Consider the following 16924-nt stretch of genomic DNA (forward strand, 5'->3'; position numbering starts at 1 on the left):
AGTGGAGTCAATTGTTATTAGAATGCACAAAACATAGTAACATGTCTAAAAGTTGTCAGTTTCATACTCGTCTTTCTATTTTGGAGCATCTATTTATGACAAACTCTTTATCATTTATAAATTGTATAATCATTTATAAACTCTTTAACTTTTATCTCTATTTATGAATTTCCCTTCGGGGATGAATGAAGTACGACTTTACTGATTTCTAAACTTTCTCCTCCTTAAGGTCTGGTGTGAGACAAACCTGCGCCGCTGCATCAGCAAGTTCCATCGGTTTGTCTGTGATTCCTGTGACAAAGCGTTCCCCCTTCGCTCTGCTCTGGACCTCCACAAAACCACGTCCCACTCCGACAAAGCCACCACATCTGAAACGCCGGAGGATGAGGAGAACAAGGAGAACGAGGAGGAGAAAACGTTCATACCAGAGAAGAAAGTTGAGGAGACAGAAGAGCAGCATGCCAAGCAAGCCGGTTTCATGGAGGGGCTTGGTCTGCAGCACATCTCCAAGGTAGGGCTGGAAAATCAACTCTGTGGTATCACACAGGTTAAAGCAAATGGAAGAAATAGGAAGTGTTTTAACTTAAGTATAAATGCCGGAGTAAATTTGGTGCATAAAAGTAGCACATTGTTGCATTTTTCCAAAAGCATTACGAGCAGATGTCCTGAACTCTCCCTAATAATCTTTTCTCTGGTGATCCCCCTTTCCTTCCTCCCTCCTCTGACGGTGCTGTTTTCCTCCTCCAGGTGAAATCCACTCCCACCGACGATGAAATCCATCAGGCTCACCTGGACAGCATCAAGGTGATCCACGTGGAGCCCCCTTCCTCCAGCCTACCCCAGGAGCCAGCTGCTGCCTACCTGTCCGGAGGTCTGGGCCTGACTCTGGGGCTCAGTGCCGGGGGTCTGGCAGCTCTCAGCATCCCGCTCCTGGAAGCAACTGCCTCTGCTTCTGCCTTGCAGGGCCTCAGTCAGCGGGACGCCCTCAGCCTGCTGTCCCTGCAGCCTTTCCCCACCGGCCTCCTCTTGCAGCCTGATGGGGGCGCTGCCACTGGGAGTGCGGCCTCATCTGGGGCGAAACCCGGGGAAGCAGGCGGTGCTGGGATCATGGAGCTGGCCGACATTCAACAGATCCTCAAAGTGGCAAGTGCAGCACCCAATCAGATGGGACTGACCCTCCCACCTCTTGCCAAAGCTCCGGGATTTGCTGGAGGTCAAGGTGAGTTATCGGCTGGAGCTGTGTGCGCTCAAATGTTCATTAAATTAGATGATCAGCGTAATGTTTTAACTTGGAAAGGCTTGAAATGAAAGAGTGAAAATTAAAGAGTGATTAAAAGCCCATTGCAAATTAAAAAAGGTTTGCGACACAACAAGACTGTTTTAGAACATTGCTGGTGATTGTTGCAGCTCTCTGAACTGAGTCGTCACTTCTTATACAATCAGACGCCATCTAGTGGTGAGAACCAACTCACACTTGCGCTGTTTTTTTCCTCCTGCAGGTCTGGTTCAAAATCAGAAGGCGATGCCTCCACTGAAGCCTAAACCTCCCACCACCCCTCGCTCCAGCCTCACCGCCACCACCCCCCCACCCCTCCAGAGCTCCCAACAGGCCTCACTGGGCTGCATCAGCCCCAGCCTGCCCCCTCCCACCCCGTCTCTCTTCAAAACGCCCTCCTCTTCAGCCAGGAATGGTGGGCAGCTGGACGCAGAGTGTATGGGAGATGCTCACACGCCTCTGTCTGACTCACCACCGGCCGCAACCACAGCAGTGCATGAGGAGGCGGGGCTTAGTGGAAGGAAACCAGGAACCAAAGCAGGGAACGCCATTGCTGGCTCAGCTAAAGGCTCGTACCCATGCAGATTCTGCGACCAGGTGTTCGCCTTCTCTGGCGTCCTGCAGGCTCACATGCGCTTCCACCTTGGTATCCTTCCTCACCAGTGCAACATCTGCGACTACGTGGCGCCCGATAAAGCCACGCTGATCAGACACCTGCGGACGCACAGTGGTGAGCGGCCGTACGTCTGCCGGGTCTGCCATTACCCGTTTACTGTCAAGGCCAACTGTGAGCGCCACCTCAGGAAGAAGCACGCCAAGACATCAAGGAAGGACATTGAGAAAAACATCAAGTACGTGACGTCTACGACCACGGCTAGCATTGCTTCAGCCATCACTGCGGCAACGACCACCACCACCACCACCACCACGGACACAGAGACGGGCGTCACCGGAGCAGAGACCACCTGCAGGTTCTGTGGCGAGGACTTAAAGAGCTATCGGGCGCTGCAGATCCACCTCCGCACACACAATGGCTGTCAAAGGAAGCCATTCGAGTGTCGGCGTTGTGGAGCTGCCTTCCTTGCCAAACGGAACTGCATCCACCATCTGCTGAAGCAGCATCCTGAGGTGCAGGAGAGAGAGATCGAGGAGCACATCGCAACTCTGCTGCCCACCCCTCAGTCCGTCTCCACCATCACACCGGCCCGAGCCTCCGCCGTAACTCAGATGGCGCTGAATGGGATAAGTCCGCCGGCGGTTCAGATACTGCAGGCGGTGAAAGTGGAGGATGTGGTTTATCCTGCAGAACTGGACCAGCCGCTTGACTTCTCCGCCAAAGGTCGCCACAGCCAGACGGCGTCTCCTGGGGTCAAACTGGAGAGCAGCTCACCAACCTTCGACTGCTCTGCCCTCGACCAGCCCATTGACCTGTCCATACCGAGCAAAAGACAGCGGCGAGAGGCTGAGGGAGAGAGGAAGGAAATAAAGACAGAGCAGAGCAGCGCTGTCGGCATGGAGCAGCAGCTTCAGTCAAAGGAGGAGAAAACAGGAAGCTCCCTGCCTCCCCTCCACTCTCACCCACAGCTCGGCTGCTACCAGCTCCCCCCTGGGTCCACGCCACCACCGGCCACCCTCCCAAACATCAACAATGCCACCCGAGCTCAGCGCCTCAAACCTCTGCTCCCTAAACCCTCCTCCTCCTCCACCTCCTCTTCGCCATCCTCCACCCACAAAGAGCTGCCTCCCCTGGCCTCCATAGCTCAGATCATCCACTCTGTCTCTGGAGCTCCTGACCTTTTGAAGAGAGAGAACGCCACGCTGGACGGGAAGCAGCAGGGCGGAGTCTCCTCTCAGAGCGAAGCTGCTGCAGCTGCACCCGGAGGGAACGCTGCTCTGGAGACGCAGAATGACGACACAACTGACGGATCGAACAGGTACGAGTCTTGTCACACTTTCTTACAGGAGTATTTTTTTTTAGTCTATCAATACGAGATTGAGAAGTTTTCCAGATATTCTGTCTTTAATGTGTCAGCTATAAGCTGACTGAATGGAGTAATGTGTCAACTTTAATACTCTTGATTTGGCTCCATAAGCTCTTACATGCAGCTGCAAACATTTCCTGATTCCTCTACCAGGTGGCGCTATAATGTAAGCCTAAACTGTTCTGTGACTTTTCCATCTGACAGGAAAAGAACCAGGAAGAAGCCAGCCATCCTAGCAGCGAAGGAGAAATCTAATGCAAGCAGCAGTGGCATTGACCTGGAGTCCAGCGGTGAGTTTGCCAGCGTGGAGAAAATGCTCGCCACCACGGATGCCAACAAGTTCAGCACATACCTGCAGACCGGAGCCGCTGACCTCGGAGCAAAGAGAGGTAAGAGAAAGAAACGGTTATGCAATTCCCTGATGTTAATTTTTTTTATGTTTTTAATTTGCATCTGTTATCTTGTTATATTATGATTTAATGCTGTAATACTCAGTATGGATGGGAGTGATGGTCAAAAAGGGAGGATACTTAGAGTTAGCAGTTGACTTCTTTTTTAAAAAAACAGATAAGAACATGCAAACTCCCAAGAAATCAACAAAAAGCTTCATTCTTTCATTTTTTTTTCTTAAATACATGTTCGTGTCTAGGCTATGCGCGAATCTCTTGTAAACAGAAATCATGAATCCAAGGATGCTAGAACTTTAATTTACACATATATCAAAAAAAATTGTGATGAATTAAATGTTGTTTTGGGTTCAAAGGGTTTAAGCTTCACAGAGCTGCATTATTTAAAGGGTTTCACGAAGAAGAGTTGTTCTTACTCTTATGATAATTGCACTAATTAAAATGACACGTGTCAAAACAAGATATTGAAGGAATGCAATATGCTTTATTTAAATTCACCTTCTTAGACGTGGACAGAGCAGGAGGTGCAGAGGAGAAGGAGGAGGTGAAACCGGTGGCTGCAGCAGCCTCAACAGCGACAGTGGCAGCAGTGGCGGTCCCACAGACGAAAGGAAAGAAGAACGCTTACTCCAACTCTGTGCAGAAGATGACATGTCCTTTCTGCCCTCGAGTGTTTCCCTGGGCGAGCTCTCTGCAGAGACACATGCTAACTCACACAGGTAACACAACGCACACACACACACACACAACACACTTCGACACACAGCCAACTACCTCAGGTTAGAAACTGGGGAGGAAATATTTTCCAGGACCACACTTGAAACCAAAGGTTTCAACAGTTGTGTTTTCTCATATATTCAAACTTTAGCCACTGGGGATGTGAGTTTATTGTATTTTTGGTATGTACATGTGTAAACCAGGGCTATAAACTGTATAAATATATGGAGAAGATCAACACGGAGATGAACAAGATGGTTAAAGCTTTGTCACCTCTGATGACACAGCTGTGTATCGGCAATGTGTGATGATGAACAGCAATCAAGTCCTGTCTCGTTTCTTCAGGGAGGGTTTTCAGCCCTACCCCTTACCACTCTATTTCAAGGGGAAGGGCTAGAAGAAGGGCTAAGGGGAGGGTCAAGGGGTAGAAATGGGATTGGCCTATAGTCTGCTCCCTCACTGAGAATCTTTTGTCTCTTTCTAGGCCAAAAACCGTTCCCCTGTCCCAAGTGCGATGCCTTTTTCTCCACCAAATCTAACTGTGAGCGCCACCTGCTGAGGAAACACGGCATCACGCACCGAACACTGCGACGTAATGGCGCTATAATCAAGAAGGAAGGAGAGGAAGGTTCACACGAGAGCGCAGGTCAGAAAAACAAACAAATGAATCTGGTTGTTGTGGTGAAGACACACTGGTTGGGTTCGTTATAGAGTTTGTGTTAATGTTGTTGTGTTGATTTCTTTTGTTGTGTTTTGTCCTGCAGAGAGTCAGTCAGAGACAGAACAGCTCACACCAGAAGCACAAAACCCCAGCACCTCCACCCCCTCTGCAGAAACGGGCCCCGCACCCACCGCAAAGAGCCCGGCTCCTTCTGAGGACAAGGAGGGGCTGACGCCGCTCAGCCCTGCGCAGAAAACAAGCCAAGGTGAGTCTACAAAACTAGGGTATATAACATTCTCCTGTGTCGCGATTTTAACATTGAATTTTCGATGTTGTATTTAAAAATAGTTGTTGTACTGAAAAAGACAATTAAAAACCTTCTTTGTCTAAAGGAAATGTTTATTTAGTTACCATGCACTTATAAGAGCATTAAGATTTTTTTATGTGAACCAAAGTGTATATTTTCTGTCTTTTTTATGACATTTATCCACATCAGGCTCCTTTAATTATTTCTTGCACCAAAAAAGAAAAAAATGCTTCTTTTGCTGATATTTTATTGATTCAGTTGACTGTTTTTGCTTTGCTCTGCAGTTTGCAGCCCGGCTGCTGTCGTTGCAGAACAACAGGAGACAAACACTACAGAGCAGCCAAGCCAGCAGGGGTCGCCAGACACCAAGGCAGCAGCAGAAAAACCGCCTGCACAGAGCAGCAGCACCAAGGTAGCTCACCAGACATGTCTAAAACTTTTGTAGCAATTAGATATATTTAAATAGAAATTAATTTAGTCACACATGTTTCTGTTGGCAAAAGTTTTTTAAGCTAATTAGACTGCAGAACAATGTGCATCAAATTTTAGTAGTAAATTTTGCCTGCATATTGCAGAGAATATTTTTCCTTTACCTTGCTTTTGTCTTGCAGGACTGTCACAGACTTTTTCCTGTTGTTTTGCCACATAAGCTAAAATAAAAAGAAAATCTGAGTATTTCTTGTAGGACTGAAGGCTTTCTTCAGTCATCTCTTTGTATGTAACGGCAAAAAACATCAGTACAACAACCTCTAAACTTTACATTTTGCTATAATGTGATCAGAAGACCTCTGATCTGACCTCTGGAGAAAAAACAGCACTATCAGATTAAAGTAATCTGTCCTAAAATGGGACTAAAAGGTCAACTTTTAGTTGACCTTTTAGTTCAACTGATAAAATATTTCACTGAATACAAAAAATTAAAAGAATAAAGTTGGGGTAAAAAAAAAGCAATACAAATGCTAAATGCACAAATATTTCTTGAAACAAATGTTTGTCTCAGTTATTTCGCTTATTTTTATTTTTTGATAGTGCCAATTTATAGCAAATATTATCCCGAGTTAGTGCAAAAAAAGACCAGGTCTAGAACAGTGGGGGGGTTTATCAAATGTTTTTCCATATGCCTGTGTTTTTTCAGTTTTTTAAAAATTACATTTCCAGAAATGTTACTGTATATCACTAAGTAATTCTGTTCCTTTAGATTTTAAAAATTTGTGTCTCATGGAATATTTTTAAATATTTTTGTTTTGTTTCATTGTCATCTTTTTTCATCATTTTTTTTGTCATTTTTATCAATCATTTTTATCAATGTCTTTTCGTTGCCGTTTTTGTCGTCACTTTTGACGTTTAAAAAAAAATTTGCATTTAGAAATGTTTTTGTGTTTTGCGAAATGTTTTGTTTCATTAACGTTTTTGTCAAAAAAAATTTTGTCATTGTAGTTTTAACATTTTCTTTTTTAACAATTTTGTAGGGTTTAGTGACAATTTTTGATGAAATGTTTGTTTATTATTTTATGTTATTAATGTCATTTTTAAAAATGAAATGTTTTGTTCTTCAGTGAAATCCTTTTGCTTTTGTCCTTCGGGGCCACCATAAATCAGAGCTGATTTGAACGTCTTTATTTCCTCCTGTAGGTGGAGTGCGCAGATGATGATGATTGCCACAGTAACAAAAGTCTGGACCTGAACTTTGGTAAAAAGCTCATCGACTTCAAGCTGTCCACGTCATCAGACGCCCCTCAGGAAGAACAGCCCTCCCAGTCTGCATCTTCGTCTTCCTCCTCCTCATCTTCATCTTCCTCCTCTTCCTCCGCTCCACCTCCCCAAGCATCAGACAGCCAAGAGAAGGAGAAAACCGTTACAGCATCTTCCTCCTCCAGCAGCCCAGCGGTGAAGCAGCAGCCCGAGTACAAACACATCTGCAGAGTCTGTAAGAAAAGCTTCAGATATGCCACCACCCTTGCTCGCCACGAGAGGGCACACCTCTCTGAGGAATCACCGACTCCTGCGGCCATAGAGGAGAACCAGCAGGTGAAAGAGGAGGTGACGGAGAGTAACGCTGTGAAACCAACAGAAGAGAAGGAGGAGAAGAAAGAGGAGGAGCAGAAGAAGGAGACAGAGACAGAGGAGGAGGACGGAGGAGCGAGGGGAGGAAAGAGCGATGGAGGAGATAGCGGAGAGTCTGAGGAGGAGGAAAAGGAGAAGGAGGAGAGGAGCGAAGAGGAGGCATCAGAACCAAAGAGTTTAGAGGGAGGACGGGTCGACAAGAGGAAGAAAATTTGTAAAGTCTGCGATAAAAGATTCTGGTCTCTGCAGGATCTGACCCGACATACACGCTCACATACAGGTAAAGCTTTAATGTATTAGCTTTTATTTTTTATCAATCTATTTATTTGATTATATTTATATTATAATAACATGATCTAATTATATCTGTACAATTTGTTATGTTTAATTTATTCCCTTAATTTTTATTGATTTAATTTTATTTCTAATTTTATTTCATGTTTTTTAATATTTGTATGAAATATATTTTTTAATTTAATTTTAATATTTTATTTGTATTTTCCATTATTTTGATATTCTTATTTTATTTAAGTTTTATTTATTTAATTATTTATTTAATTAATACATTACATTTTCACTAATTTATTATAATTTTATTCTCTATTTTAATTTATTATTTCTATTCATTTTTAATACACTTTTTGTGTATATTTTGTATGCATTTTTCTTTTCATTTATTTTATTACAAATTTACTTAATTTATGATTTATGATTGTGTCATGCATTTTTATATTTACTTTAATTAAAGTGTTTTATTTTGTATCTATTATTATATTTTCCTGTTTTTATTTATTTTGTTTTTTATTCATTGATTTGTTTTTACATTTTTTTATATTTAAATTATGTTTTTATTTTTTAAACATTTTATATGTATCTATTTTCTTTTTTAAATTCATTCTACATTAGTCATACATGCAATAAATATAACAATTTTTATTCTGTTTTTTTGATTATTCTTTAGTTTCCTAGTATCTTATTTAGTTTTTTTTGTTTTAATTCCTGTTGTATGAAGGTTTTTGTTCATGCAAACAACTGTTTTTTTTACTGGCATGTCTTTGATCTTTTATAATTTTTCAAATTTAATTTAAAATGTATTAGAGTCCGTATCTAATCTAAATCTCTTCTCCTTCTTCTCTTCTACCCCCATGTCTCATCTTTCCTCCCCAGGTGAACGGCCATACCAGTGTCAAACCTGTGAGCGGACTTTCACCTTGAAGCACAGCCTCGTTCGCCACCAAAGGATCCACTTGAAGCCCCGCGGTGCTGACGGAGCCTGTACGGGAAACGACGATGCTGCCAGCGAGGATGGAGACTCATGTGGCCCTACACCGACCTCCACCTGCCCGCCTTCGGAGAATGAGAGTGAGTGTGGAAACAGCGCACCCGGATCCAAGGAGCTTGATGACGAGGAGGCGGAGGGATCAGAATCAGCTGCGGCAGAGGAAGACAACCCTGCAAAAACATCTGAACCACCAACGACACCCGCTGCTTCTGGTGACAAAACAGAACTTTCCGAAGATTCAGTAGAGCAAATACCCTCTGAAGACACAACTCCCAAACAAGCTACTGACACAAAGACAACAGCCAACGATGGGAATTCAACGCCTGAATCAAACACCTCCAAAGACCCCGCTCCCTCTTCCTCCTCGTCTCCTCCTGGGGAGTCCACTCCTGCAGACGGCTTCATCCAAGGGCTGCTGGAGATCCACGCCAAGCCCCCACTGGAGCACATCCTGCCCAATGGAGAGCCTCCTCTGGTGGGGGCAGACTGAGGGGGAATGCCCCTGGCTTTCACCACAGTGCCATACGACGAAAGGACGCTACACCATTATGATGACGATGCAAAAACCAGCCCGGAAACTTTTTGATAGAAATACAGAAAGGGGAAGCCCTCGTTTTCTTGAAGTGCCTTACTACTAGTCCTACTTCTAAGAGATGTTTTTTGCTATATCTTTATCTGCATTATTACGGAGGATGGATCTAATTTTATAGCTTTTTATGATGACAATGATTTGCATTGCTATTTTTTGTGCGGGGAATCTATATTTCAGCAATAAAAGATTAAAGCTATGATTTATTATTGTCTAGATTCTGTTCGAGAATTGATGATCAACTTAAGAAGACGCAGAAACACGGACAAAGACTGAATCTGCGTTTATTCTTCTGTATTTAAATCACAGCTGAGACTGAACAATTTAAAAATTTGAACCAGCTTTGGATTGAGAGAAATCACAGTGGAGGACCTTTATATTTTCTCCACCATTGGCATCAGCTTTGATTTATGTTTTTTGATAAATTCACAAGTCGGAGGCTGCCAATTTGGCCCGATTTCACCAGCAAATGATGACTTCCACTGACGGCTGTCGTCGTCGAAATCTGCGACAAAGGAAGCTTTTTGTAACTGGAATAAAAAACACAAAAGACGGCGTAGTTTCTGCTAGCTTCCGCATTAATCCTCGTCTCGGCTGGCTCACAAAACATTCACGAACTTGTGTAAGTCGCAGCAGATCTCTGTTTGGAAACAGGACTCTTTAAAGGGCAGAATAGTGTTGATAAGTTTGTTTTCTCCATGTTTTTTTTTTAATCCATCACACTATTGATCCCTTTCTCCCACAAAGCCTCCCTGTGAGTTTGTGTGTTAATAATTTGTCATTCATAATCATTCTCAGTTGATTCCATGTGTGTACAGAGAGTTGAACATGTGGCACGTGATGTTAGAGTATTTTCATTTTGGCATGTGTGCGATTATCAGTGAAATATAGGTGTAGGGAGGGGAATTCTTGGTTTTTTGTTGTTGGTTTTTTTTATATCTGAACAAATCAAAATTTCTTGTGTGCGATTGTATGTGAATTCCACCTGTCTCTTACCGTCGCCCCTTAGTGTTTATTTAGGGTTTAATACAGGGCCTCTAGTGTGCTGACGTATTTTGCCTCTAACACCAGGTTCAGTTTACCTCAACCTCTGCTTTAACTGCAACCATAAAAACCACGTATGAGCAACTCTGTAGGCAGCCCTTTAAATCCTACGTCTTCCTAAACATGGTTAGCAAAAATTCTTGCTAGCCAGGTTTTCACTGTGCAAAATCAAAGCTAAACAGGGCTAACTCACCAGCATGAATTCAAATACAGTACAGCTAATTGAGGTTAGCATATCAGAGCTAACTTAGCTTGCTCAATTTCCCAAACAAGGCTGATTCTCACCAGCCTGGTATGCATAAAATAAAGGTAACCAGGTAACCTTACCTACCAGCGTAACTTTAAATACCGTAAAGCTAGGCAGGGCTAACAAATCAAAGCTAGCTTAGCTTGCACAATTTCCCAAACAGAGCAAAACAATGCTTATTCTTGCTAGCCTGGTTCCCCATGTGGCCAAAATCAGACCTAGCCAGGGCAAACTCATCAGTGTGACTTTAAATATTGTACACACTGACAAAGATAACATGTCAAAGCTAGCTTTGCTAAAGTACAATTTCCTAAACAACAACAAAAATCAACACTAGGTTTATCTTTGCTATTCTGGTTCCAACAAAAAGACAAAATCAGAGCAAGCTAGGGCTAACCCATCATTTTAACTTCAATTACAGAGTAGAAAGTCAAAACTAATAGCACAAATTTCCAAACAGAGCTAACAGAGGCTAACACAGCACATCAGACATGTAAACACAAAGCACAAGGGCTAAAAATTGATAGTCCTATTTGTTTAACAGGCCTTAAGAAATGTGGAAAAACTAGCTTAGTCTTTGCAACATCTTACAAGGGGCTTTCTTTAGCTATCGCAGCTGCCGTCTCAGCAGTAAATATATCAATAATGAGCTAACAAAGACGATAACGAGTGCTTACCGACCATGTCTTGCAAAAGTAACCATACTCGTTTTTTTCTTAGCATGGCTGTTTTTTGTTGGTTAGTTTTTCAAGTTAGGCTTAGCTTTGTGCAGTGGGCCTTACATTGTCAGAACTGGCCTTAAACACCCAACTAGAGCAAACAACAGCCAGACCATTCAAGCTAACCAAGCTTAACTAGCTTGATTAGCTCTAGCTAGCTTTAACATAAAACCTGTGCAAGGCAGAGAGAGTCAGTTATAGTAAACACTGGCTACAAATGTGTGTTAACAAGAGGAAGCTCTCAAATATGACAAGCCAACAGTGGATCAGCTCATTTAACTAGTTTGGTTAGCTAAAAATGAGTCCTTCAGAGAAAACGCTGGTTTCAAATTTGTACTAGCGCAACCTAACAAACCTAAAAGGTAAAACAAGCTAACAATGGAGTAGTTTGTTAGGCCTGGCTAGTTATTACCCTAAACGTGAGCTTTTAATGTGCCACATGGTTAAACTAGCTCAGGCTGAGTCGAGCTAAGCTGGTAAAAAGCATATTTGGCTAACTTCAGACCTAGCAAATCTCCTTCCAGTATTATTTTGGTATCTTGAGTTGGTCCTGGATGGCTTTAGAGCTGTTATTTGGCCTCTGATGTGAACAGACATAATTAACAGACTAAAGCATAAAACTGCGACATATTATCCTCACAGAAGTTAACAGATATTCAAAGACACGTGGTCATGAATTTGGCGGTTACGACAATCATTTGTAGTTAAGAATTAAAACCAGAAACGTGCCCTTCATTTTAATCTTGGTATAGTTTCGAGAAGGAACTTGAAGACAGGAGGAGAGGGATGAATGAACGAATGAATGGAAGAACAGATGGATGGATGAGGGGGTTGTGAATGAACGGTTTTACCCTACTGCACACAAACAAAAGTAAAAGGGCTAAATCCAACCCCCTCACTCCAACCAGACCCAACATTTCCACAACAGTAAAGGGTGGCGAAGTGCGTTTTTTTTTTGTGTGAAGTTAAAGATAGCTAATTTTTCTTGTACATTTTTATTTTTTATTTTAAATCAAGCAACCTCAAAACAAATCAAACCTCAGCGGCTCATAACGGAACTGTAAGGCAACGGCGGTCGGTCATATAGTCTGTCAAAAAAACGAGAGATATCGAACAACTGGACCGACTTTGTGACTGGCTGGGCGCTGCTGTGAACTGGCACTAACAATTTCCAAAACTACTACTTACTTCTACTACTAGTACTACTACAGTGGAATATCACAACACAATTAAGAGTGAAAGAGAAAGAGAGAGTTTTCATTCCTAGGGTATCCAAAACCTTTGACTAAAATTGGTTAATTTCTTCCATTTCTTCAATGTCATTTCTGGTGAAATACTATGCCCTTCACCAAATAAAGCTCTTCGAGATAAGGCAGAAAGTTTATGTACAGGTCCCCTCTTTGCAAAACTAAATAAAAATAAGGAAAAAGCATTGATTGGATTTAGTTTATTTCCCTGAAATTTGGTCTGCTAGCAAGCTAATTGACATTTGTTAGTTTTTATGTTAAAGTAGCAATGAGTTTACTAAGATTTTTGTAAATTTGACCCAGTAATTTCTGATCTATTCCATAAAAATTCGCTCTTTGTATTCCAACTGAAACATTTTTTTCCTTAACAAACATTATGCTAAATAGTTAGAGTGCTAAAACTGGAGAGATGCTTTCCTGGAAAAATTTTGGTAGATTTACAGTAGAACCCTCAGACCATTAGAACATTTTAAAATCCTTTGTTTGCAGATTAAAAACAAAATAAAATTAAGATCTTTGACTTATTTTTGAGGAGTTTTCTTAATTCCATGAGAGGTTGGTCAGCCAAGCATGCTAGTAACTTCGTTAGCCAAAAATAAGTTTGTAATATTTCTCAAAACACCTTTGTTGAATTAATTTTGATGCTATAATTTCCCAGTTTATAACCCCAAAACATCTTACCTTTTTTGTGTCGAAATTGAGGATTTAACAAAATCTACCATGAGCCATACATTAGTGCTGCAGCAATGGTTCTCTACGGGTAAGACGCTGAATTTGCATTTACTAATAAACAGAGTAAACCAACAGAATTTGCAAATGTATCAGTGTACTTAAATTTATTATTTTGTGGCTTAAACTCTGTCTTCTGGGGGTTTAAGACAACTGTCTCCCTTTATTCTACGTACACCAAAATTAATTTGCAAAGACTTCAGATGAAGCCTGAAGACCCCAAGTGTTATGTCTAATATCTTGCACGAATTGGTTCATTATTACATCCAAAATTTGGCTTTAAATTGGCAAAATCAAGGATTTACCCTTTGTTTTTAAGATGCCATACCCAGGAAGAGCTCTCTCTCTCTGTTTCTCAACTGTTCTATGTTTTGTTAGCTCTTTCTGTTCATCCTTCTCCTTGGGAATGTGTGTTAATGTTCTCTGTGTGTATGTGGTGTGAGTGCACGGCCATATGAATACTGGACTTCCATTGGAATGCACATGGACTGTTTTTAAATGTATTTATTTGGAGCCCAGGTGTGTGTATTTGTATGTTTGGGTGCGAGTTAGTTTCTACAATGACTTGAGAAGAAGCCATGTATTAAAGAATATCACAATAATGCTGCAGAACTGTTTTGAGGAACTGATGGTTTGGACTAACCGGCTCGCCGTTGGCCGGGGTGTGAAACGGACTAGCAATAAGAATCCCTCTGAATCCAAAAAGCTTTATGTAGATCTCCTGTATATGAGTTGAGAACAGATTGTGTGGGTGACTTGGTTCTGTTGTTTATTTCTAGTTTGGCTGACATGATTTTTGTTGTGTTTATTTTCTCTTTTTGACATATAAATGAGTATAAAACTGTGAAAATCCATTGTGTTCAGTTAAAGGGTGACTTTTAGGTTAGTTTCCTTATTTTGCATGTTAATCTAATTTGTTCGATTATGGATGATTTCTCCTTTCTCCATCTCCTCTTGCTCTACACATACGTATAAATATATATAAATATGAAATTATATATAATCTCGCTCTCAGGGTCTTTCACGAATCCATTATCCGAAATGCTTCATGTTCTTATTGCCTGAGTTGCAACTTGTTTTTCCATCTCCTGATTATTTTGTCTTTTTTAAAAATAATGATTCAGAACTGTCAATCACTACATTTAGCACTTGACTGTGAACTCGTCGTCTCCTAACAGATGAAAGATGTTTGAACTTCGGTGTTTTAAAGCCGGGATATTTTGACATTTTTGCATTGCCCTCCCCTCACTTTCAGACATTTCTTCAAGATCTTTCTTGCCTTTTTTCAGCATTCTTTTTTGGTTAAACCCTTAAGTCCAGTTCAGACCAAAGATTCACAACAAGACAAGTTGAAACTGGTTGCCTGGAAGTGTGTTAGCATTTCAGCATGCCTGGGTCCTTGGACTTAAAGTCGATGGGAATTTTGAACGAGTTTTTGAGCTCTGACTTTCAGGGTCTACTGGATTTACATATCTGTCTGGCATTTCTGACTTTCAAGTTTGGATTTCCAAGATCAACTGGAAGCCACCACGAGTCCTGAAGCATATTGGTTGTCAGCACATCTGATTCTGTGGACTCAAAGTCTAAAGAAGTTTCTGAATCAAAATTCTGACTTAAGGGCTCTTTCAGGATCACATACTTGCCTGGCATCTCGATACTCCCAAGTTTGCAGTTCAGCATGTCTAGTTCCTTGGACTTAAAGTTTATGGAATATGTAAATGAGTTTCTGTTTCGATGCTTTGAATAAGGTCTGTGGCAAACACAACTTTTAGAGATGTTTTTCTACAACGGCTAACTAAGACCACAAAGTCCATTGACTGTGGTGCGGTTCTTTTATAGTCTAGCTTTAGCTTTTTACTTATGTTGATTCCGTTACTTCAGCAATAATTAGAGTAGTGTTCATTTGTGATTATCTTGATGAACAAAATAACAGAAACCAAAAACTCACAGAAAAAAACCCATAGGCTTTTGGTCAATGGAACTGATGCAGTGCGAACACCTGGGTTGGCTTACAAACGAACGTCATTACTGCAGCATTCGATACCCTGAGGGCTTGCGCCATTTTCTTTTGACGGTTTCTCTCGGTTATTCACTCAGCAGTTTTGTTGTTTTAAAGACTAGTATCAACTCGTATCCAGCTGATGTCCTCTCCAGGCTCCAGTGGACTGATTGGTGTACGATGTGCCTTACGTTCTAAAACCAACTGTTGGCAATTTGACTGCCAAGTCGCGGTCAACACCGTCGGCCAGCCTGATTCCAACCACAGCAGTCCTCTGCAGCTTCCTTTAACTGGCCTTGTTGAGTCTTGTATCTTTGGTCTGAGCTGGCTTTAGTTTAACTCCCGTCGTCAGAGTTTAAAGGGAACATCAGAGAGGAGAATTGTCCTCAAACACAAAAACTTAGAGATGCTGGACCTCAATCACTAAGCATCCACACACGATCACAAGTTTATTTCCGGTGGTCGTGTTTCAATCTTTACTTCCATCCCCTTGTCTGTCCTCTCACCTCCTGCTGTTAGTAAAACATGGCAGTGTTTCACAAAGTCAAGAGATGTAAACCTGTTCTGTATTCAACCCAATAAGAAAAAGCAATAAAGATTATATTAAGGAACGGTGTGAATCAAACGCTCTCTGTGGTTTGTCTTTTTACAGCACTTCTGCCTTTTCACCAAAGTCATGGTCAACCAGGTCGTTTTTAAAATTTGAGTGTGGTTTCGCTTGTGTGGAAAAAACAAACCCAAATTCCCAAAAAGTTGAGACGTGTAAAATGTGAACAAAACCAAATACAGTGATTTGCAGATCCTGGTCAACCTATTTTCACTAAAATACAAAACAAAGATGAACTTTACATGTGTATTTTTAAATATACTCATTCTGAATTAGACACTCACAACATGTTCCAAAAAAAGATGGGAGGAGAGCATTTTTACCACTGTTAGATCTCCTAACAACACTGTAGGCATCTGTGGACTGAAGACTTTTGATGTAAAAGTATTGAAAGTGCAATCTTTTCCACTCATGGTTCATTATCTTAAGTATTTCAACAGTGCATGGTTTCCTAAAGGTGGAAGAAATCAGGCTCTCCAAATGTTAAAAATGTAAATGAGGAAGGAAATACCTCAAAAGCCTTTATTTTGATGGCCAGATCATTTAATAAGCCAACATGTTTTGACACCGCAGCTCTTCACCATGGCTTACAAACATCTGTTGAGTGGCTTTACTTGTATATATCAACTAAAGCCAATGGCAGGCCCTCACATAACAAAAACAGAGCGTACAAATCGACTGGTATGGTGATTTGTAAGCTCTGTTTTTGTTATGTGAGGGCCTGTAACACAAACCAGAGAAAGAGAATGATGGTGAAACAAGTTAGAAAGGAATCTGTAACAAAGGAGGACAGAAAATATACCCCAAAAAGTGGAAACTGTAGTATTTGGTTTCATTATGTGCCATCAGTGTTTAAATGGAAACCGGTCTTCATGCTGGCCAGTCTAGACTCTTGCCCTCATTTTCTATGAAGCCATGCTGTTGTAACTACAGAATTTTTCTTGGCATTGTCTCACTAAATGAAGCAGGAATGTCCCTGAAAAAGCCATGGATGGAGGGACTTGTTGCTCCAAAACCTCTCTGTATAAATGGTGCCTTAATGGATGT

General features: G+C 41.6%; 1 protein-coding gene across 4 annotated transcripts in view; it reads left to right on the forward strand.

Annotated features, from left to right (window-relative positions):
* rreb1a (ras responsive element binding protein 1a) overlaps positions 1 to 15881 on the forward strand; it is a 93718-nt gene extending 77837 nt beyond the window's left edge. For all 4 annotated transcript variants that reach the window (XM_041814462.1, XM_041814463.1, XM_041814461.1 and 1 more), the window contains 10 exons: positions 230 to 511; positions 748 to 1219; positions 1500 to 3210; positions 3463 to 3647; positions 4172 to 4384; positions 4867 to 5028; positions 5147 to 5308; positions 5635 to 5762; positions 6983 to 7694; positions 8582 to 15881. In XM_041814462.1, the coding sequence (XP_041670396.1) occupies positions 230 to 511; positions 748 to 1219; positions 1500 to 3210; positions 3463 to 3647; positions 4172 to 4384; positions 4867 to 5028; positions 5147 to 5308; positions 5635 to 5762; positions 6983 to 7694; positions 8582 to 9186 (4632 nt within the window). In that variant the 3' untranslated portion in view covers positions 9187 to 15881. The remainder of the gene's footprint in view (positions 1 to 229; positions 512 to 747; positions 1220 to 1499; positions 3211 to 3462; positions 3648 to 4171; positions 4385 to 4866; positions 5029 to 5146; positions 5309 to 5634; positions 5763 to 6982; positions 7695 to 8581) is intronic.
* The last annotated feature ends 1043 nt before the right edge of the window (positions 15882 to 16924 follow it).

Source organism: Cheilinus undulatus, linkage group 19 (genome assembly GCF_018320785.1).
Source record: "Cheilinus undulatus linkage group 19, ASM1832078v1, whole genome shotgun sequence".
NCBI classification, from domain to species: Eukaryota; Metazoa; Chordata; class Actinopteri; order Labriformes; family Labridae; genus Cheilinus; species Cheilinus undulatus.